This window comes from Camelina sativa, chromosome 2 (genome assembly GCF_030686135.1).
Source record: "Camelina sativa cultivar CO46 ecotype springtype chromosome 2, ASM3068613v1".
NCBI lineage: Eukaryota > Viridiplantae > Streptophyta > Magnoliopsida > Brassicales > Brassicaceae > Camelina > Camelina sativa.
The window spans coordinates 19,429,505-19,449,416 of record NC_141881.1 but is presented as its reverse complement, the minus strand read 5'-3'; the positions used below and the strand labels follow the sequence as shown (position 1 = coordinate 19,449,416).

The window sequence follows — 19,912 nt, the reverse complement described above, 5'->3', positions numbered from 1 at the left end:
GACGAGAGAGGGTGATCGAATTAACAAAAGACCCGAATAAGGGAATTGTACATGTTACTGCAAAACTGAGAAAAAGTGCTTATATACACATTAGGAGGGATTAGGGTTTTTGTTTTAATTATTATGATTAGTACTAACTATAGCCATTGTGATCAAGTTAGTATTTTAGATTAGGGTTATGTTATTATAATTACGAATAGTCCCTATTTGTATTTCCTTTTTTCAGTGAGAAGCGAAGTAAGTGTAAAATAATTAAGGAATCTTCTTTGCAGTTTCTTTTTAAAAAAAAAAAAAATTAGTTTCATTCTATTATTTAAAAAAAAACAAAAGTGGATAAATAAATAAACAATAAATAAATAAAAAAAATAAAAAAATGCCAAAGTGATGAATTTGTTTGTGATTAAAAACAACAATTTGAAAAGAAAAAAAATAACGGCATTCAAATATTGCTATGAAAAAACTAAATTAAAAGATTCAACTAAGGCTATCGTATATTAACCTATTATAGCATAGAAAAATAACGCTATCGTAGGTGGGATATCTACCATAGCTGTCGATATCATAGCATTTATGAATTCGCTATGTATTACATATGATAACATATTTTCTACGCTAACAATGTACGTCTTTTTTGTAGTGCCTAGATTTATCGGAAGAACGTCTTCGTTAAAAAAAAACTGAAAAAAGTTCTCAGTTATTAGGAATGAAATAAAGAAATTGTTACTACAAACTGAGAAAAAAGTGCTTATATACACATTAGGGATTAGGGCTTTTAGTATTAATTATTGTGATTAGTACTAATTATAGCCATTGTGATCAAGTTAGTATGGATGATTAGGGTTATGTTATTATAATTACGATTAGCCCTCATTAGTATTTCCTTTTTTCAGTGAGGAGCGAAGTAAATGGAAGTAATTAAGGAATCTTCTTCTTTTTGATTGCTTAATTTAATTATATTATTTAAATATATTTTTAAAAAAGGTGGTAAGATATTTGGGTTTGTACAATCACAGGTCTCCCTATAGTAACTCATCACAATGCTTTTTGTTTTTGTTCAAGGTAGCTTATTTTTCCCCCACAATAGTCAAAATTTAAGTTAATTTGTAAGGCTTAAGAATGCAAAAAATTTTGCTCTCTGTAATTGACATTTCAGATGCTAATGTTATATGCTTCACAGGTTTTTTAATCAACCTCAGATACATCAATATCACTATCTAAATAGACCTCCGGCTCTTCATCATCTGGATTCGCTTCTTCTTCTGTATCTGTTCCTTCTTGTTCTCTTTGGGTTGCTCGAACCATTGCAGCTTCTAGCCTTGTGTTTACAGTTTCCCATGACACGAGCTTTTCCATGAATGTATTTATGTATTCAGCTCTTCGGTTCTGCGTAGAAAACAACAAATATGAGACCGTTGCGTTCAAATATAGTAAAAATCATTTGGCAATTTGATAGTACCTCAAAATCCAGATAGTAAGCGTGCTGTTTGGCACAAAAGAAGGAAAAAGAAAAAGAAGTCAGCGATCAAGAAACCAATCTTTCTAAGTCAAATCAGATATAGAGAGATGAGTAGCTTATATTTATACCTCCCATGTATCAATGGTGAGAAGTGGCTGCACAAAAGGACAGACCAAATGTGTGAGGATATAAACATCCATAATAGCCAACAAGAGTTTGATCTTCATATTAGAAGTTTAGACACTTACAGAATAATCCCATACGAGCGGATTTACTGCGTTGGGAGTCTTCACTATTACAAGCTTCTTATCTTCTTCCGTTGGGAGCGGATTTACAGCATTTGCAACTTCAAGTCTATTTGCCTTATCTGCATCAATGAGTCCCGAGAAGCTTTAGTATGGTAAGTAAGTTGGGGGGTTTGCATATATGGAAGGGGAACAAAGTAAAAAACACTCACATGCAAGCCATGTCCAACCCGAACCAAAATTAGATGCTGCAGCCGACTTGAACCTTTCCAAAAACTCTTCAAAAGACCCGAAATCTCTCTCTATTAATCTGAGAAGCTCTCCAGTTGGCTTTCCTCCACCTCCAGGTTGGATAGACTCCCAGAAGAACTCGTGGTTCCAAGCCTGCAAGCACCTCATATATCTTCAATTCACATTCAATCCAGAAAAAAAAAACAAACCATTCCACATTAAGAAACTTGCCACTACGACCAGTGGTCCTAATCTGATTCAAGATATAGATTGTCGGCTGATGTTAATTCTTATCCAATTCGCAGTTCACAAGAAACTAAAGTTTTTCATGTCAACGAATGTAGTATCCAAGTGATTTCTTGTTAGTTTTAATGTATCTACCTATCTATCGGAGTGTTTCCACATAACCGGTACATTTTCAACACCGATACTGCCACTTATACGACTACAGTGTACTTAAAGGTTCCAGTCTAATTCTTTACATGGGCGGCTTAAAAAGGTTCTTTTCCTTAAAATGAAAAAAAACTGGTGGAAAGCAATATTGCATATACCTGTGCAGCATTGTTAAAGGCAGGAAGCATATTGCCTCTGTTGTATGAAAGAAGCACAACTTCTTCCAAGGACAATGTATCTAGATCTGTGCCAACAATTTGCTTGTTCAAGTTCTCAACGTAAGTTCTGTGATGTTTACCCCAGTGATAATCCAAGGTTTCTCGGCTCATATGCGGTTCCAGAGCATCCTACCCATATATCAAACACACAACGACACACAGAGTGAGCAACATCTCCCATATGATGCCAAAGCAGGGAAGCTCATCATTTTTCATAATTATTAAGTACACGACTCACATAGTGTCCTATTTGTTGTTCTTGCATACAGTCATACAAACTAAAAAGTAATGTATAGCAGCAGAAAGAACAAAGTCTAGTATAATTATATTATATCAACCACCTAAAAGCAGGGTCTTTTCTAATCTAAGAAACTTAGTTTCCAACACATGAAAACAACAAAATTCAAGAAAACGTACAAGAGGATACGGAGGCGGCTTTAACTCAAATCCCGCTGTGATAACACCAGAACCAGCCACCTTTGTCGCTAACCGTCTCTGTGCAATTCACAAAAAAAAAAAAAACAAAGAGTTTGTGTTATTGAATTCAAGTCCTAACACATATTAAGTTCAAGTTTCACTGAAGCATTTCATCGAACACTATCTATGCATAGTTCCTTAGTCAAAAGTTATATCACTAATAGAAGATTATAGAGTTCCTTGTAGAATTAATAAGCTAATTCGAACTTTCAAGGAGATTATCTATAAGAGAAGTTGCGAAACCCAACCTTTTCGTTTCTTTCACATTGCAGCAGTCGCCGGTTTGGCCCTGTTGTAATTCACCAACACAAAAACCCATAAGAAAACCAAGTGTTTCGTTCATAGAGAGAGAGAGAAAGAAAGATAGGAAAAAGGAGAGACCTTGAGAATGAAGAAGAAGAGGAGAGTACGATAGAGATGATGAGGAAATGGCTGTCACTGCAACTGTCATCATCTTTCCTCAAAGCGTTAAACTCTGATTTGATTGTGTTTTTGAAGATGTTAGTAATGTATCTGTGCAACAACAAGACCCCTTCTCTCTTGCTTTTAGATAAGTGAGTCTTCTTATCTCAATGTACATCTTCTTTTTTTTTTAAATGTTATTATCAATTTTTTTTTTTTGTTTATCTAAACACAAACTAAAAGTTAATTTTTTTTCAATAGTCTCTATCTATATGTTGCATGGAGTCATAAACAGGTACGCGAATAGTTTGGAAACATAAAAATGGTTTTTATTTTAATTATATGCGTTGAAAGCATACATATGTGCATAAAATGTTGAAAGCATAAATACCTAGCAATCAGGTATGCGTTGAAAGCATATATGTAATAATGTAAACTAGATTAGGTCCGTATAAATATAAGAAAAATATGCTGAATTTTTAGTAGAATTTTAAATATTAGTTTCATATTTTATTTGTTTTTTCATAAAAAGAAAAAAACGGATTTAGAGTTCACGCATTCCATTTCACAAAAAAAATTCAACTGTATATTACATCATAATAAATTTTTATTTTAATTATATGCGCTTAATTCTAATGGGTAAAAAATATAATTTTCATACAAAATAATGTGAATTACATCACATTTCTATCTTATTTAGTATTAAAATAATTAAAAATTAACAAAAAATTATTCTCAAAGAGAAAAGTAATGAAAACTAATATTATCTCATATTTTTAAAAAACTAATACTATTTTAGATATATTTGTTCCATGTCTTGTAATTTCATATGTAATAATTTTACTAACTGTCCAACTAACTTTAAATAATTCTATACTAACATTATCATAAATTAATCAAAAATTCATATAAGTTCATTAGTTTCTCTCAAATTTATATGCTATCCTGAAAATTAGAAGGAAAAAAAATAGAGGTAAATGTAATAATCCCAAGAAACTGAAAGAAGAATATATATATATATATATATCTAGCTTGGTTAAGAAATTTTTTTTTAATTGTTTTTTCTATCTACAAACAGTCTGATTAAGAAAATATCTTTTTATTTTGTTTTTTTTTCTTATTCATAAGCTACCTTTTTGTTTTTTTTTTTTGGACAAATTCATAAGCTACCTAGCTTGGTTAAGAAAATATCAAAATAGATTTTTAATTGTTTTTCTATCCACAAACAGTCTGCTTAGGAAAATATCCTTTTTTCCTGTGTTAGTCAAAGTGATTCATATCCATGAGACTCAATGCACCTATTACTCCATGATCAAAAATTTTGGCAGTTTTTAATTTTCCTCCAAATTTTAAAACAATAAAATTGATTACAAAAAATTAACTTGTAAACGTATGGCAATGCCAGCTAGTGTTTCATACTCCATTACTTTCATATAAATTTGACCACATAGCCGGCCAATTACATAACTTCATCAAAACGAAAACCAAACTACAAACTAATATATTGGATTTTTCAACTCTTCTATTTCTCTGGTTGCAATCCATCATGTCGATCAAAAGTGTGTTTTCTCTTCTAGTGGTTATATTATGCACCACAGCCTCAGTTAATGCTCAATTACCGCATTTTCCGTTCCCTTTTCCATTTCCAAATCCATTTCAACCGAGTCCTGGTATGCCTGGAATTCCGGGATTCCCTTTTGTTTCCAAATCCACTTCAACCGAGTCCCGGTATGCCAGGAATTCCAAAGTTCTCCTTTCCGTTTCCAAATCCATTTCAACCAAGTCCCGGTATGCCAGGAATTCCAAAGTTCCCTTTTCCGTTTCCAAATCCATTTCAACCGAGTCCCGGTATACCAGGAATTCCGAAGTTCTCATTTCCATTTCCAAATCCATTTCCACCAAGTCCCAGTATGCCAGGAATTCTGAAACCGTCGCAAGCAACTTCTGATATGCCAAGGATGCAAGAGATAGAAATAACCAAATGTTGGTCAACAGTTATGAATATGCCGGGATGCTTTGCGGAGATCAGACAAGCCGTGATGACCGGTAAATTTGACAGCATAGGTCCAGTTTGTTGTAAAGATTTACTAGATGTTGAAGCTAACTGCACACCGAATCTTCCCATGAACCCGTTTTTCCCACCTATGCTAAAACAACAATGCGTCAAAAGTGCTGATCCTCCAACCACCGCACCCTAGGATGCAACAAGTAGTTGTTATGTGAAACATTATTATTTTCAAAATTTGTGTTAGTCCCAAAATGTTTTAGAAAATTAAGAAGACGACCTAATGATTGTATAATAATAAAAATGTCATCCCTTTTTATATTTTGGTCAAATATAAAATCTTTATTTCATCTGTTTCATTGGCATCGAGAACAGTAAACTATATGATTGAAACTTCATGGGCCCCATTGGCAATGAGAATAGTAACACATGACGGTTATAAACAATGATCTATTGTAAAAATAGTTTCTGGAATTAGATGTATTCGATTGAAATATGCATAGTTGTGTATTTGTAATGATAAAAGATTCCACAACCATAAGAATGACGGGACTAGCCAAAGTAGCCAATACTTATGTAGATAACTAAGCTATGTACTAGTGGTTAGTCCTCTGCATAAAACAAACTTTAACAACATAATTGATTAACCAACGAAATTGTAAAGACTAGTAAACAGACCTTATGGAGGAGCGTTTGGGCATCATCGGCGGACAAAGGAGGATGTGAAGGAGAAACAGATGTAAACTCAGAGGGTAAAAAAGATTTTGAAGAAATCGGGACATTTATAGAAAGAAAATTGAAACAAAACATGCATCATAATATTGGGGTACACTGTCTGACCTATGGTTTGGCATTCAGTTACCCGGATCGAATATGGAGTATCAATATTCAAAACTCTAAATTTGAAGTTTCGTTTTTTTTTGCATTTCAGTCCCTAAAAATTATATATTTCAAAAATAATCTTACAAATTATGTTGTTTATCATTTTATTCCCCAAAATTTTATAACTTCAAAGTATTTCACATATATTCTTATAAATCTAATTGTTACATATAAAATTAAATAGATACATTTAAAAAAAAATTACACAACAAAATCTTATACTAAACAAACTTAATACAAAATAAAGTAACACAATGAAATAAGATTACATGAGCACATAAATATTACACAAATTAAAATACTAGAAAATATTAATTCTGAGGTAAATTTGATATAAAAATGTAATGTTTTATAAATTAATATTGTGTATAATATTTTAATGTATGTTTTAGAGTTCTTTATAAAAATTTTATAATTTTAAAATAGTTATGAACAATATAAGGACTATTATGCAAAATACACTAGCCCTGAGCATTCGGGTTCCCGAAGCCGATTGGATTCGGGTTTTCGGGTTTAGACATATAGAACCCGTTCGGGTTTTCTATACTTTCGGGTTTGGGTTCGGGTAATACCTGTTCGGGCTCGGGTTATTCGGGTATACCCGAACTCAATCGAACCATGAACAAAAAAAAAAAACTAATTTTTATTTTTTTATAAATTTTAGAAAACTTGTATATATATAAATATTTAACATTTCTTTTTGAGACAGAGAAACTGAAGTGGTAAAATGGTTAATGATGTACCTGTAAATATTCAAGGTTGTGGGTTCAAATCCCCTAAAGTACATATTTTTACATTTAATTCGGGTTAGTTCGGGTGGGCATTCGGGTTCGGGTATCGGGTATCCAAACCTCAGAGGTATTGAACCCGATCGGATTTTATACAATACCCGAACCATCCACTTTGGGTCGGGTTCGGGTTCGGGTTTCGGGTCCGGGTAATATGCCCAGGGCTAAAATACACATTTTAAAAACTTCGTATTTGAAGTATGCTCTTGGAGGAAAAAACCCTCGTACTTTAAATTTGAAGTTTGCATACTCTATATATGAAGTAACCTTTGGAGATGCTCTTAGAACTCAATAGGGTAAATTTAAAATTTTGGTTCAAGTCTTTTCGGATTCAAGTATAGATTTTTAAACCGTGATAAACCTGATTTTTCAGATACACAAATATCCAAAATTGTACCCGAGTATCGGTGTTTTTTAGGTAAATACGCGGATTTTCAAAAAAAAAATTTGGATATTTGGATATAAAACTATTAGTATTATTTTGAATATTTTTGGGTTTTGGTTTGGTTTCGGGTTTTTGGATTAAGGAGTTTAAAACTCAATATCAATAAGGTAAATTTATAATTTTGGATTTGGGTCACAATTGTTATTGGATGAATGATTTATAACTTCATATAGAATTGTAAAATTATGAAAATCAAAACACATGGATTTTGAAAGAATATGTTTTATCATTGGATTTGAATCCTTCTACTTTTCACTTTTAAATCCATTCAAATATATTTAGGGGGGGGGGGGGGGAGTATATTCAACTTGGCATTTTAAGAGAGTTGTGTACAATTAACAAATCCTATGTTATTCAATTATGGATTTTTAAAAATTTATTAAAATCTACTGTTATTGAACTGATGATTTAAAAATCTACTTAAAATCTACTATTATTTAAAACAGTTTGTAGATTTGGATTTTAATAAGTTTTGTGGGGGGGGGGGGGGGTTTCAACTTCACATTTTAATTGATTTGTGTAAAATTTACAAATCATATGTTATTCAATCATGGATTTTTTAAAAATCTATTAAAATCCACTGTTATTGAACTGATGATTTAAAAATCTACTTAAAAATCTACTATTATTTAAAATAGTTTGTAGATTTGGATTTTAATAAGTTTGGGGGGGGGGGGGGTTTCAACTTGACATTTTAATTGATTTGTGTAAAATTTACAAATCATATGTTATTCAATAATGGATTTTAAATAGTCCATTAAAATTCACTGTTATTGAACTGATGATTTAAAAATCTACTTTAAAATCCACTGTTATTCAAAACAGTTTGTGGATTTGGATTTTAATAAGTTTTAGAGATTCTAGAGGATTTGTTTAGTTAAAAATACAGAAATCTAAATCTCATGGTTTTAGATGGGATTTGAAAGAATTTTACCATAAATCATATCAACTTCCCTAAAATCTATCAAAATTCCAAATTTCCTAAATCCCATAAAATCCTCCAAAAATCATGGTCTCAGTACACCCCCTTAGAGATTCTAGAGGATTTGAGAGGATTTGTTTAGTTAAAAATACAGAAATCTAAATCTCATGGTTTTAGATGTGATTTAAAAGAATTTTACTATAAATCATATCAATTTCTCTAAAATCTTTCAAAATTCCAAATTTCCTTAATCCCATAAAATCCTCCAAAATCATGGTTTCAACACACCCCTTAAAACATGATGTGGATATTAAAATCCAAAAACAAATCATTTAATGAATAACATGAGATTTTAACAAGTATTTATAAATCATATAACCAATAACACATAATTTTGATTATTATTTTAAAATCAATAATTAAATAACAAATAATTTTTGTTTGGATTTTCAAATCTATTAAAATCATAAAACCAGTAATCACTTGAGTTAATTTCGATTTGAGTTTTCAGTTCTGTTTTTTTATCCGGCCTAATCTTTCCGAATTTGTGGGTCTAAACGTGAGAGAGTTTTTGGTTAATCAAATTAATTATATTCATAAACGAGACTGATTAGAAAACTATCTTTTCTATTTGTTTTTTCTGTCCATAAACAAAACTTGGTTAGGAAAATATCTTTTTTACATGTCTTTTTTCTAAAGAGTAGAGACTGGCTAAGAAGATAATTTTTTCTTTAATGTGTTAGTCAAAGTGATTCATATATCCATCAGATTCAATGTACTTCGTTACTCCATGATCAAGTGCTTTGAATGTTTTTTATTTTCTTCCAAATTTTAAAACGATAAAAGTGATTACAGAAAGTAACTTGTATACGTTTCACAATGCCAGCTAGTATTCTCTACTCCATTAGACCATTACTTTGATATAAATTTGACCACATAGCCACATAATTTCATCAAACAAAACTAAACTACATATAATCAAGTCTTCCATCTCTCTTGTCGCATAAAGTAGAGAACCCAATCATCATGTCGATCAAGAGTGTTTCTCTCCTAGTGGTTATCTTATGCATTGCAGCCTCCGCTAATGCTCAGCTACCGCAGTTCCCCCCGTTCCCGTTTCCATTTCCAAATCCATTTAATCCAAGTCCCGGTATGCCCGGAATGCCCGGAATGCCAGGAATGCCAGACATAACCAAATGCTGGTCGACATTTATGGAATGGCCAGGATGCTTTGCAGAGATCAGACAAGCCATCATGACCCACCAATTTGGCAGCATAGGTCCAGCTTGTTGTAAAGCTTTTCTAGACCATGAAGTTAACTGCAACCCGTTTTTCCCACCTATGCTAAAACAACTATGCGTCAAAAGTGCTGGTCCTCCAACCACCGCACCCTAAGATGTTTGTTATGTGAAACATTTTTATTTTCAAAATTTGTTTTAGAAAATCAAGAAGACGACACAATGTTTTGATAGTAATAAAAATGTCATCCTTTTTATATTTTGGTCAATTATAAATTCTTTGAAGCATTTCATACTCAATATCCTAATTATGAAATGAATCTCATACGACAAGTAGAGCGGCTTCTTTTGATTGATGAATGAAGAATAACATCACATACATTACATATTATCAAACAAAATTTGTAACAAAATAATAAAAATGAGGAAGGTTACGCCCAAGCTCTTTTCCTAGGGGAAAGATCAGAAGTCTTGATATCATCTATCTTGGCCGCCATTATGAAATCATTCAGGCTCAACCCTCCTGCATTGTTTGTACATCCAACAACCAACCATTTTAAAAAAACCATATATATATACATTAAAACTCAAATATCAAACAACTAATCAGATTTGTATATGTTTAACATACCAATAGAAGTGGTGGATAGTTCAGCTCGAACTTGGGTAGGACTTTCCAAATGAAGAGAAGGGTAATGACCAGAAGCTTCAGCAACCTTATGGATCCTGTTTATGAGTTCAACACCGCACCCGAAATCCCTCACCTTCCACATGCACCTTATTTTCCGACTGCCTGCTTCATCCTCCACTATACTCCATCCCAAAACCTGAACCGTTTACATAATGATTGAAAACTTCATGGGTTTCATTTAACCATGGCAATGAGAAGAGTGAGTAACACATGAGACTTATAAACAATGATCTATTGTTTTATCATTCCTAATCCACACTCTTCATAATATCTTTTGTAAAAATTCTATCTTTCTTGAACTAGATAGAACCGTTTGAAATATCCATAACTGTAAATTTTTTTTGTAGTGGTAACAGATTCCACAACCATGACAATGAGTGGAGTAGCCAGTTCTGTATAGATAACTAGTAGAAATCGAATTTTAACAACATTTTGATCAACCAACGAACTTGTAAAGCTTAGTAAACCAGACCTTATGGAGGAGGGTTCGAGCATCATCGGCGGACAAAGGAGGCTGTGAAGGAGAAACAGGGGAACAATCAAGCTGAGAGAGAGACAAAACAGAAGCGTTTGGTATCAAAATCTTGTGCTCAGTGCTTTGGCATCCCAACACTTTGTCACCGAACTGGCTCGCTATCTCCTCAGGGTAAGGGTCACGAGCTCCGAAATCACCGAGAAAATCCTGCGCCAAATTAGACCGGGTCACCGTTAACCGTCCTACTCTACGGTTACTCCTGCTCCCAGGCTGTGATAAACCGAACACTCTAAGGATGGTGCAAGAAGGTTTACGTAGGAGGTGGGAAGACACTGAGACGTTAACACACGGCGGTGATGATGACGTGGCGGCCATCGGAGGCTGGGTTTTTTTTTGTTTGCTCTGTCTCCGAAGAAGAAGATAAGAAGCTTTTGGTTTCAGAGAAGAGCGACCACTGAGTTAAATGGGTGAGATGCCACGTCATCACTAATGAGATCATCTAAAAGTCAGAGTGAGGCCCAGTTGCCACGTCATGTTAAGCCCATTGGAAGGTCCAACCGACGAATTTTTTGGGTTTTTTTCTACTTTGGTGAATGTAGTTTTAAAGATTTTGTTAATTTTCCAAAATTAACCTTTTCGGGTATATTTATTTACGAACAAACCTTCCAATCCCTTTCTTTCCCGATTTCAAGCCCTAAAAATTCCGAAACTTCTGTTTTCTCTCTTTCGCTTTTTTTACGACAGTCGCCGAGTGAGAGAGATAAAGTAAGAGAGAGAGAGAGACGAAGATGCCGCTGCACGATGAGCAAGAGCACGAGGTGTACGGAGGAGAGATCCCAGAGGAGGAAGAAGGAGAGATGGATACGGAGGAGTACGAAGAACACGGCGGAGAAGAAGGAGCCGCCGCCGGTGATGAGGAGCTTGAACCAGGCTCTAGCTCTAGGGTATTTTGATTCTTCGATCTATTTTTTATCTAATTTAGATATAGACCCTTCCCTTGGCTGTCACTGTATTGAGTATGTTGTTTTGCTTTGGATTTTGTTATGATAGGACTTGGAGGATATGAAGAAACGAATTAAGGAGATCGAGGAAGAAGCTGGAGCTTTGCGTGAAATGCAAGCCAAAGCTGAGAAAGATATGGGAGCTGGTCAAGGTTTGTGCTTATAAACTCTCAATTCGTAGATTCTTGAATCTTTTTTTATGCCCAGCTTCACTTAAACCTTAAATTGATAGATTAGGGTTAGAGCATCTCTTGTTAATTAGGATATTACTTTATTGGAATCTTTTTAGTTGAATCAACGATTCTTTTAAGTAATTGACTGTAGTTTGGGTATAGTATGGAAAATATTAGTTTTGTGTGTTGAGTGATGAATTCTATTGAAACGATTCCAGTTTACTAGGCAAGATTAACCTTGAGCTAATCGTGTTAATGCTCTTCTTATTGTTGCATATGAATGAAGATCCTTCAGGAGGTGTTAGTTCAGCTGAGAAGGAGGAAGTGGATTCGCGATCAATATATGTTGGCAATGTGAGGCTTCTTCCACCATTAATTTTCTCATGTTTCTTATTGATGTTTGTATCTTTTTCAAAGAAAGTTTGTTTTTGTAGTGATTTTCTGGTATCACTGATTGTTGTTTATAATGTTGTCTCTTGCAATTGCTAACCCACTTAGCTTTTATATTTATAAGACCTTTTATCCCATCTTTGTTGCTTTGAGTAGTATCTGTAAAGTGTTAGTACCCGCTGATTATTTAGCTTTCTTATGTCTTTGGCTTTGTGTATACTAGGTGGACTATGCATGCACTCCAGAGGAAGTCCAGCAGCATTTTCAATCCTGTGGGACAGTGAATAGGGTTACGATTCTGACTGATAAGTTTGGTCAGCCTAAAGGTTTTGCCTATGTGGAATTTGTGGAAGTGGAAGCTGTTCAGAATTCTCTTATTTTGAATGAGTCAGAACTGCATGGTCGTCAGATAAAGGTGCAAACTCGTTTTACTGACATGGAGTCAATTGTCTACATATCTAAAGATTTGTCATTACTAAACTTAGTTTAATCAATTTTTCAGGTGTCTGCAAAGAGAACTAATGTCCCAGGAATGAAACAATTTCGAGGAAGGCGTCCCTTTAGACCCATGAGGGGATTTATGCCAGGACCTCCATTCTACCCTCCATATGCCTATGGGTGCGTTCTAGAAACTTCTCTGCTTTGCTCTCTTTTGAATAAAACTAGCAATGGTTGGATTGTATTGACTAGTATAAAAACTAAAGATTGTGATAAAAAGTAGAGATGAGAAATTCATATGTTTGTTTCGGTGTATATCTATTAGTGAGAGGGAATAATCATGGGGTTGTTCATAAATATTGACAATGGTTGTTCTCATGGTTTTGTGCAGGAGAGTTCCCAGGTTCAGACGGGCCATGCGGTACAGACCGTACTGATCAAGGCAAATTGGTGTTAAAAGTAGCAGCTGCCTTTCGGTTCAGGAAGGTGCTTATCATCATCATCAACTCGATTCTCAATTTGGTTCATCGGGAGCGCTGCAGTTGTTTCGATTAACAGAGAAGAGTTGAAAGAAGAATTGTATGAACAGAAGAGAGGAGAGAGGGGAATCATATTTTTAGAATTTCTGTACAATATTTGATGACAAGAGCAACATTTTGAGTTCCTTGTTCTTTATCCTTTTCAACACGAATCGCATAAAAAAAAACTCATAAGCTTTCCATTGAAAATGACCTCCACTCAGTTACTACGAATTTTAACCCTTTTTTTTATAGGTTTTGTGTGTGTTGATCAGATTTTAATATCTGGGTCGGTCATTATGTGAAAAAAAACTGAAAAGTGGTTAGTTAAACTGTTCATTCTTGCCAAATTCTCGAGCAGGTAACTCAATTTTTGTGTAGACCAAAGAAAAGGAAAGATATAGATTCAACACACAAAAAGCATGTACTCACTCACACAAAGCATGCGTTTACGTGTTATAAATATATCGATATCGCGGCCTATAATTAAATGACAAAGAGCATGAAACAAGTTACTGTTAGGAAGGTATGTGTTTGATTTTGAGGCATCAAACTTTTGGGTGTGCAATGCATGATAAGGTCCTTACCGTCGACACCCCCAAATCTGATGTCTCATCGAACATATATATATATATTCTTTTTTGGTTAAAACATATACTTTTTTTGCGGTGACTTCTTTTTTCACGCTAATCTGATTTTCAAATATGGTAGTGGATGGAACAGTTAACAGTTTTAGAAATCTTGGTAAACAAAATTGGTTACTAAAATTTGTTCTCTTCTCAACCTTACCTAATGGAGAATATATTTCTAGTGACCGATTTTGTTTAATCAGGTTTTCTAAAACTGTAACTGTTTCCCTTTACGACACAAAGGCAAGTCATAATTTTTTCGCGTTCAAATGGACTGGCATGTAATCTCGGATTACCGTTTATGAGAGGAGTGACTTTTTAGTACATAATCTGACTAACTGACTTATATTGTGATTCATTCCCCTCATAGATGGAAATCCCGAGAATCCATGCCATTTCCCTCATAAACGTTAATCTCTCATAAACGCGAATCCGAGAATCACAATAAAGTCAAACTATGTACTAAAAATGTGGAAAAAAAAAAAAAAGGCTTGAATAGAAACTTCGTATATTTACAGGAATAGGCTTGAAAATATATATAATTTCAAAAAGAAGATAAATACTTAATAAAGAGACTCGTTAAACCCTTTAGGACTTTCAAAGACGGTTCTTCTTCTTCTTCCTCGCTCTCCGCCGCTTAAAGCTCTCGACCTCTCTACGAAAAAACCTCTCTTGCGCTAGCTTCGTCGAGTCTCTCTGTTTAGATTAATCGTTTTGTTTTCGATTCTATCTCATCGAGTTGATCGCGGTAACATAGAAACCCTAGCTCCGCGTGATTGTTCTGTCGCACATATGAAACCAACGTCGTGTGAGAGAATGGGTCGAGACAACGATCAGAAGAAGGATAAGAAGAAGAGAAAGAGAAGCCATGAGAATGAGAAGAGTATTGAGAAAGTTGTAGCTAACGAAGAGAAGAAAGTCCCAACCCAGCCGAAACAGCAACAACAAGGACAACAAGGGAACGAGAAAGTCCCAACCCAGCAGAAGCAGCAGAATCAGCAACAAGGGAACTGTAATCAAAGCAAGAAGAAGAAGAACCAAGAAGTTTACCCTTTTGGAAACTACAGAAACTACTATGGCTACCGAGTAAGTCCCTCTCCACACTACTATGTTACGTTTGATGTTTATATTGGTTAGTATCTGATTTTGGTTTTCTTGTGATAAAAAAAACGTAATGTATTAGATTAGCAGTGACACGGATGAGGATCCTCGGCTTAAAGTAGTGAAGAAAGAATGGTTTGAAGGCAAAGACTGTCTTGACATTGGCTGCAACAGCGGCATTATGACTATTCATATTGGTATGTTCTACTCATAAACTGTTCCACATCTTTCAATTCATAGTTCCAGAATCAATGCTTATTAGATATGAAGGTGTGGCCTTTTGTGAAGATTAGTTACATGTCCTTATGGGAATGCTTTAGTAGAGAGTGAATGGGCTTTTTATTGTATGTGAAATCTCTCTGTTAGCATACACAATGTATAATCCTTAACTGATATTTGTTTTTCTGTTTCTTCAGCTAAAAAGTTTGGTTGCCGGAGCATTCTTGGAGTTGATATTGATTCAAGTAAGAACTATTGGCTGTTATATTATCTTCCAAGTTTTGCTTTATATAGAAACTGTATGTTTTGTCTGATTTAATCAAGTATATTCTCATATCAAGTGTAACTCAAGTGACAACACAGAACTGTTGTTATTAGTTTCCTGATACATAATTTTTTAAAACTTGTGCATTGAACAAAAGTTTCTTTGATTGAAGGTCGTATTGAGGATGCTCACTGGCATCTTAGGAAGTTTGTCAGAATGCAGAATTCTGCTAAGTCAAGTGAAAAGGAACCTAGTTCAAAGATTGCAGATAGAGCACATGGTTCAATGGAGCAATCTACTTCTCTCTCCAATGGCGAGGTGAAGGCAGACATCCCAGAAACTAAAGACCTGTCTCAGATTGTGTCCTTTCAGAAGGAGAATTTTGTTCTAACCCGAAATCTCGACGATAATCGTTATGATACAATTCTATGGTAAATTACTTAAGTCCTTTCTTTTTTTGCTCTTTTTCTCACTCGTGTGTTTAGAAACAAAAGAACAGTCACCAGTCACCTCAAAGTGCTTATGAAATTCCAACTGTAGTTGAGAAAAGACTTACAGGAGGTTTTAGTTAAATTATCTTATGTTACTAAGCCTGTCTGTCTTGGTTTTCTAATGCTGGAATCTAAAATAACAGCTTTATTGATAATATGTTATATTTTTTATGCAGTTTAAGTGTGACAAAATGGGTTCATTTGAATTGGGGTGATGATGGTTTGATCACCTTATTTTCAAAAATTTGGCGTCTTCTTCAACCGGTAACTATATTATACTTAAATCAGTTGCCCATTATTTGCTTTTCGTATCTGCAACTGACAGTTGGGTTTGCTTTTCAGGGTGGTATCTTTATAATGGAACCTCAGCCTTGGAAATCGTATGAAAACAATCGTCGTGTCTCAGAGGTGCGTGTATAAGCAAGTTTCTTTCTAATTGCACAAGTTAGCTAGATATATAGTTTAAGTCTTTGTTTGCCTTGTGTGTTTGCAGACAACTGCGATGAATTACCGAAAGATTGTTTTACGTCCTGACCGTTTCCAAGAAATTCTTCTTGATAAGGTACTCCGTCCACTCCATTTTATTCCTTTGTTCGCCCATTCTCCTACTTGATCTGTAAATACAATCATGCAATAGTATAAGTGTGGTTCAAAGCTAGATTAAGAGTTTAGGGTAAAGTGTAGATCAGAGTTGTTATGCAGCACGACCAACTTGTGTAACAATGTAGTTTTGGCTTCTTTTTGTTGTAACCTGATGTTGCTGGCAAGTTTTGGGGTTGGAGCCTTATGTTCCATTACTTGTGTTTTGGTTTTGGTACAGATTGGTTTCAGAACAGTAGAAGATCTTACATCAAGCTTGTCCGGTGCAAGCAAAGGGTTTGATAGACAGATTCTTGCGTTCCAGAAATGACCAGTTGCGTCGCTGAGTTTTTGAAAGGCCTTGTGAAAATCAAATTAATATGGAACGGCATGGTTATATTTCGTTTCATATCTAATATGTAAACTATTTTTCGCTACAGCTTAGGCTCTCTAATCCAATTCTTTTGGTCCTCTTTTTGTACACGGTTTTTAATGATAATGACACAAATCTTTGAATCGATAAATGAGGGAATCTTTGAATCCAATGAATCAACTTGATACTCTTACTCTTCCATGTAAGCACTAATCAGCACATTTGTCGAACAATGTAATACAATACAGTTGTCAGAAGTGTTGGTAACAAGAATCACAGTATCAAATAAATGTAGCTAAAGTGATGCCCAAGATGGATAAGGACATTCGTATTCCCATCCAGTTCCAGAGTATTGAACGCAATGTAGCCAGAGCGCCTCGTCATGCTCCTCATATCTGCATAAGGTGGAAATATGAGACACGATTTGGATGAAAACAATAACTCACTGGTGGTTTTAGCATTTCTGATTTTTACCCTTGTGGGATCAACTTTGGGCAGTTTGTGCACATTGGATCAATGCTGAAATCTTCACTGGAATACACGTAGTCATCTGGAGAGACCATCTTTCTCTCACCCGCATCAATTCTTTTTGCAATATAGGTCTCAAGATTATCTATGTGTTGATTGAGATAAAGTGGGTCATTTGCTATGGGATGCCCTGTATATTGAAGATGCACTCGAATCTACAAACGTCAAAACCAAAATGAGAAACCCCAAAAGGCGAAACTCTCTCTTATCTATTTTCCCATGGCTACTAAGATCTAGACACCGAAGCTTTATAAATTTTTGACCACATTCTATGTATAATGGCTGATAAATACGCATGATCTACTATGTATAATAACTTGCTTACTTGATGGGTTCGTCCTGTCACTGGTTCACACGAGACGAGGCTATGAGTCCCATTTGTAGCGATTCTAGTGAACTTGGTACATGCAGGCTTCCCCTTCACCTTCTTATCATCACCACTTGATATGGCGTCCTGCATAAACCATATACACATTCCGATATTTTTACTTATAAGTGTCGAATGGAAGATTGCATTCTTTAAATCTATAGGCATAATGTGGCTTTACCTCTGCTGTGCTTCTTCCTTCGCTGCCATTATAATTTATGTTGGCGTCGACTACCATCTGACAAATCAAAGTCATGCAGCTCACCAATTTATTTCCCAAACCAAAGTGTTCTCCATATTATAATTCCCTCAAGATAAGCTTGTAGATTTTAAGATTTGGATAGTATGACTGCCCTCAAATCAGTTTTAATGTTGATTTAAAACATATTAAGTATCACTCGTGCACCAGTATAAACAGTCCAATAGCATCAATAATGTGAGAAAGATTCCAAACCTCATCTTCTGGGAACACGCCAATAACCTTTGCAATATAACGTTTCTTCACCAGTCCACCCTCAATCTGAAACAATCAAGATAAGCACTAAGTGTGACATTTTGATTTATCAGAGCCAATAGCATCTTCGGAATTATAGTATAGCCAAGCAAAAATGAAACTAACTTCTACCAGTACCTGTAGCCTAAAAAAATCAGCTTTTGCAGCAGTTCTTGCTATGATGAGCAATCCAGAAACCAAACGGTCTAATCTGTGAATAGCTGTGAAATGATGCAAGGATAACTAACATATTATTATTTAAGAAAGAGTAAACTAAATCTATGTATCCTTGTCAAAATATCTGTGGCTGGATACGAAAGAGAGTGCCTAGATCATGCTCAGCATCAAGGATTCCAACAACCGTGTTCTTACGGTATTGACCACATGGATGCACCTAGACAAAAACAAAAATACCAGGACTGTTACCAAAACATCAATCATACGCCACAAAGGCCACATGAATTGAAAAATATCAATCTCAATCAATCATTCTGAATAAAACATGATTCAAATTCTCGACAGAACACACGACTAGAAAAGTAACCAACGAAACACTCACAGGAACAGAAGCTGGTTTGCAGACAGTAACAACATCAGGTTCTTGATGAAGGATCACAACATCATCAATCATCACCGGTGGTTCATGCCTGAAAACCTCCACACATTTAGAATTTGGATTCACATTCAATGCAAAAACTGATTTCAATTAGCAAAATGCAAACCATCTGAATAAAGTTCTCAAAGAACAAACCTATGAAGAAAGTGAGTAATCTTTTGTGATGATTTCACAATGTAAGAAACAGGTACAATCTCTCCATCAACTTTAATTCTACCACTTTTGACTGCACCAACCTGCAAATGTTATATCATCACCAGACTTATATCATCAAACTAATCCCTTTGAGATCAGAGGAGAATGAGAGCTAAGTTACTTACATAATAATCACGAGGCCGTCCTTTAAATTCGTCGGCGAACAAATCCACAATTGTTTTCCCTGTCCATCTTTTGTTCACCTACATCAATTTCAAATCTCCCTGTGACTACTCTAGTGGCATGAGCAAAACAACTAGGACTAAAGAAGAAAGATGAAAAAACACTTACATGAGAAATGAACTCGAAGTAGTACGGCCTCACATGGCGTCTCCCTACACAAACGAAATCAAACGATTGATTGATTGAAGGGATATCGAAGATTGTACTAAGATTCGTGTTTTACCTCCATGGAAGATGTAGTCCTGTTTCTGTGATAGTTTAGAAGATGACTGCAAAAGTAGGTGGTCAGTACTCATGGTGTTTGAGCTAGTGGCGACGACTGTAGTAGTAGAGACGGCCTTCTCTACGCCGTCGTCTTCTTGCTGTTTCCGTTTCATGTTTTTTTTTTTCCGATTTTAATCTTAGCGGTGGTACTGGTCGTTGTCAATCTTAACTTGGTACAGTTTTGGGGTTAACCAAGTTTTTAATTAAAAGCTTACAATAAA

At 34.9% G+C, this 19,912-nt stretch overlaps 7 protein-coding genes across 8 annotated transcripts; 4 read left to right on the top strand and 3 right to left on the bottom strand.

The window, feature by feature from the left end:
* Nucleotides 1–1,117: 1,117 nt before the first annotated feature.
* Nucleotides 1,118–3,596, bottom strand: LOC104711316 (superoxide dismutase [Fe] 2, chloroplastic). The gene is made up of 9 exons (XM_087485956.1): nucleotides 3,402–3,596; nucleotides 3,269–3,309; nucleotides 2,961–3,038; nucleotides 2,484–2,672; nucleotides 1,914–2,085; nucleotides 1,705–1,823; nucleotides 1,585–1,611; nucleotides 1,457–1,480; nucleotides 1,118–1,383 (listed from the first exon to the last, which is right to left on the bottom strand). The coding sequence occupies exons 1-9, from the start codon at nucleotides 3,472–3,474 to the stop codon at nucleotides 1,183–1,185; spliced, it is 924 nt and encodes a 307-aa protein (XP_087342082.1). The 5' UTR covers nucleotides 3,475–3,596; the 3' UTR covers nucleotides 1,118–1,182.
* Nucleotides 3,597–4,935: 1,339 nt separating this feature from the next.
* Nucleotides 4,936–5,620, top strand: LOC109126444 (uncharacterized). The gene is made up of 2 exons (XM_019229987.2): nucleotides 4,936–5,121; nucleotides 5,390–5,620. The coding sequence occupies exons 1-2, from the start codon at nucleotides 4,969–4,971 to the stop codon at nucleotides 5,618–5,620; spliced, it is 384 nt and encodes a 127-aa protein (XP_019085532.2). The 5' UTR covers nucleotides 4,936–4,968.
* A 3,749-nt stretch (nucleotides 5,621–9,369) lies between these two features.
* On the top strand, nucleotides 9,370–9,961 carry LOC104711314 (uncharacterized). The gene has a single exon (XM_010428005.3). It carries the CDS (start codon nucleotides 9,491–9,493, stop codon nucleotides 9,857–9,859), a length of 369 nt encoding a protein of 122 aa, XP_010426307.2. The 5' UTR covers nucleotides 9,370–9,490; the 3' UTR covers nucleotides 9,860–9,961.
* Nucleotides 9,962–10,027: 66 nt separating this feature from the next.
* On the bottom strand, nucleotides 10,028–11,341 carry LOC104711313 (putative pterin-4-alpha-carbinolamine dehydratase, chloroplastic). The gene is made up of 3 exons (XM_010428004.2): nucleotides 10,866–11,341; nucleotides 10,334–10,529; nucleotides 10,028–10,225 (listed from the first exon to the last, which is right to left on the bottom strand). Exons 1-3 carry the CDS (start codon nucleotides 11,241–11,243, stop codon nucleotides 10,134–10,136), a joined length of 666 nt encoding a protein of 221 aa, XP_010426306.1. The 5' UTR covers nucleotides 11,244–11,341; the 3' UTR covers nucleotides 10,028–10,133.
* A 156-nt stretch (nucleotides 11,342–11,497) lies between these two features.
* LOC104711312 (polyadenylate-binding protein 1) lies at nucleotides 11,498–13,598 on the top strand. Its single transcript, XM_010428003.3, has 6 exons — nucleotides 11,498–11,812; nucleotides 11,919–12,021; nucleotides 12,329–12,396; nucleotides 12,656–12,847; nucleotides 12,935–13,050; nucleotides 13,262–13,598. Exons 1-6 carry the CDS (start codon nucleotides 11,657–11,659, stop codon nucleotides 13,305–13,307), a joined length of 681 nt encoding a protein of 226 aa, XP_010426305.1. The 5' UTR covers nucleotides 11,498–11,656; the 3' UTR covers nucleotides 13,308–13,598.
* A 984-nt stretch (nucleotides 13,599–14,582) lies between these two features.
* LOC104711309 (putative RNA methyltransferase At5g51130) lies at nucleotides 14,583–17,196 on the top strand. Its single transcript, XM_010428001.3, has 8 exons — nucleotides 14,583–15,103; nucleotides 15,201–15,315; nucleotides 15,535–15,582; nucleotides 15,775–16,033; nucleotides 16,270–16,357; nucleotides 16,436–16,501; nucleotides 16,587–16,655; nucleotides 16,914–17,196. Exons 1-8 carry the CDS (start codon nucleotides 14,810–14,812, stop codon nucleotides 17,001–17,003), a joined length of 1,029 nt encoding a protein of 342 aa, XP_010426303.2. The 5' UTR covers nucleotides 14,583–14,809; the 3' UTR covers nucleotides 17,004–17,196.
* Nucleotides 17,197–17,206: 10 nt separating this feature from the next.
* LOC104711310 (RNA pseudouridine synthase 7) lies at nucleotides 17,207–19,868 on the bottom strand. Of its 2 annotated transcripts, none has more exons than XM_010428002.3 (12): nucleotides 19,651–19,868; nucleotides 19,536–19,579; nucleotides 19,370–19,447; nucleotides 19,185–19,285; nucleotides 18,993–19,080; nucleotides 18,749–18,827; nucleotides 18,572–18,654; nucleotides 18,395–18,460; nucleotides 18,122–18,178; nucleotides 17,899–18,027; nucleotides 17,520–17,728; nucleotides 17,207–17,440 (listed from the first exon to the last, which is right to left on the bottom strand). In XM_010428002.3, the coding sequence occupies exons 1-12, from the start codon at nucleotides 19,802–19,804 to the stop codon at nucleotides 17,341–17,343; spliced, it is 1,188 nt and encodes a 395-aa protein (XP_010426304.1). In that variant the 5' UTR covers nucleotides 19,805–19,868; the 3' UTR covers nucleotides 17,207–17,340. The 2 variants fall into 2 exon arrangements, with proteins under 2 accessions (XP_010426304.1, XP_087342048.1); XM_087485922.1 differs by having other exon boundaries at nucleotides 17,520–17,658.
* Between the last annotated feature and the right edge of the window lie 44 nt (nucleotides 19,869–19,912).